This window comes from Beta vulgaris, chromosome 8 (assembly GCF_026745355.1).
Source record: "Beta vulgaris subsp. vulgaris cultivar EL10 chromosome 8, EL10.2, whole genome shotgun sequence".
In the NCBI taxonomy this organism is placed as follows: Eukaryota; Viridiplantae; Streptophyta; class Magnoliopsida; order Caryophyllales; family Amaranthaceae; genus Beta; species Beta vulgaris.
This window is the reverse complement of record NC_079209.1, coordinates 26,015,421-26,017,639: the sequence shown is the minus strand read 5'-3', so window position 1 is coordinate 26,017,639 and position 2,219 is coordinate 26,015,421. Positions and strand designations below refer to the sequence as shown.

Sequence of the window (2,219 nt, the reverse complement as noted above, 5' to 3'; positions counted from 1 at the left end):
GTCGAGTTAGGTCGCGCAAAGTGGGCAGCAGTGGCGTGGGCAGCAGTGGTGGTGCAATGTGGTGGTCGCACAAAGTGGTGGGGCAATGTGGTGGAGCAATGTGGTGAGCAGTGGTGGTCGCAAAGATGGAAAGTTGAAAATCTAAAAATAGATCATTGACAAATTTATTAAGAATGGGAAACAAAGGTTATTTCTTCAAATATGAAGTAAAATTTTCAAAATAATATATTTTGGGGCACTTATAATTTTGGGGGCCCTGTGCTATTGGGCTCGTTGCACACCCTCATCTACCCCTCTGGGTGTCTTAATCTTGAGACAAACAAAGTCATCATTTCCCATCACGTAATTTTTGACGAGTTTACTTTTCCTAACTCGTCTCAATATATGCCAACACCTTCAAATTATGAGTTTTTGGGTACTGACCCTAGAGATGGTTTGCCACTTATGATCTCTCTTTGGGCTTTCACAACATCAAGTGTGATCCATCTCTTTATATTTTCAGACGAGCTCCGCTACTGCTTATCTCCTTCTCTGTGTTGATGATATTATCCTCACTTGCTCATCTGATGATCTCAAGACATGTGTCATTATTCTTCTTAGTTATGAGTTTGTGATGAAGGATCTTAGTCCACTATCCTATTTCCTTGGTATTTTTGTCTTTCGTACCAAGGATAGCATGTTTCTATGTCAGCGCATATATGCTATGGAGATTCTTGCTCATGCCGAAATATCTTCTTTTAAGTCTGCTGCTACTCCAGTTGATACTAAGTCTAAGCTCAATGCTTCTACTGGGAAACCCCTTGCTGATCATACTCTTTATCATTTTACCTTCACTCGCCCGGATATTTCTTATGTCGTTCAGCAGGTCTGTTTATTTATGCATGCACCGTGCGATCTTCATTTTCATGCTCTTAAGCATATCCTTCGCTATCTCAAGGGAACTCTTGACTACTAGCATACAATTGTCCTCCGCTATCTCTTGCTACGGGCCTTGTATCTTACACTGATGCTGACTGGAGCGGGTGCCCTAATACTCGCCGCTCTACCTTTAGTTATTGTGTGTTTCTTGGTAATAATCTTATACTGGTCTTCGAAACGGCAAGCTACTTTGTCCCAGTTTAGTATAGATGCCTAGTATAGGGGTATGACGAATGTTGTTGTTGTTGAGACGGCATCAGTTCGTAATCCGTTACTTGAGCTTCATTGTCCATTAAAACGTGTAGTGGTGTATTGTGATAATATTAATATTGTTTACATGTCTCATAATCCCATGCAGCATCAACGCACTAAGCATGTGGAGATGGACATCCACTTTGTACTAGAGAAGGTGGCTCTTGGTCATATTCGTGTTCTTCATGTACCTTCTTCTTCTCAGTTTGTCGATATCTTCCCCATCGGTCTTCACTAAGGGAGTATTCCTACATGTAGAACATAATTAATATTATTAATATGAGTTTATCTTTAGAACTATTATGTTGCATAAGGGTAAAAAGACATTTGAAAAACTTGTCAAAAAATCAATGTATATAATTATGTAGTTATACGTAGTAGTAAAATATAAGTGTACTATACTTTCAATTAATATATTGACTTTTAAAGTGGTTGAATGGAATACCATAATTTTAAATTGTCTACGAAAGATATGGAGGCAAATTTCTAGTGAACTTGTTGGGTAATTCGAAATAAAATTGGAATCAACTTTAGTACAATAAAACGTAAACATTAAAAATTTTGTCCAATTTTGACCATTTGGTTAAGATGAATTACTTAGTGACACATGGATATTTAATGAGAACATGGGGCCAACAGTAAACTGATTGTCTTCTTTAAAACTTTTAGAGGCCATTTATTGATAAATAATTAAATAATGGACCACACCAATATTTAAATTGTTGTTGTCTGTTGTAAGTTTTTGGTTGTGGAGTTTATATTATTTTGCACATATATGTAAATATAATTTAATAAAGTTAATTTTTTAAAAACAAAAATTGGGCCGGTGGATATTAACGTGGATATGTTATAATAAGTTTTTTCATATAGTATAAAGGCCTATACATTATTTAAGAAGTTGGTAATATAGTCCACGTTGGAAGTATTCTTTGAACATTAGCATTATTTTTTTTGGCAATTCAAAATATTTATTGACAACCAAAAAAATAGTTTACAATCTAGAGTGTATAGCCACAATATCAAGACGGCACTCCACCACCACCTGCCAA

General features: G+C 36.1%; 1 protein-coding gene across 1 annotated transcript; it reads left to right on the top strand.

Moving 5' to 3' along the window:
- Nucleotides 1–403: 403 nt before the first annotated feature.
- On the top strand, nucleotides 404–1,408 carry LOC109133866 (uncharacterized mitochondrial protein AtMg00810-like). Its single transcript, XM_019247751.1, has 3 exons — nucleotides 404–415; nucleotides 503–865; nucleotides 1,277–1,408. Exons 1-3 carry the CDS (start codon nucleotides 404–406, stop codon nucleotides 1,406–1,408), a joined length of 507 nt encoding a protein of 168 aa, XP_019103296.1.
- Nucleotides 1,409–2,219: the final 811 nt, after the last annotated feature.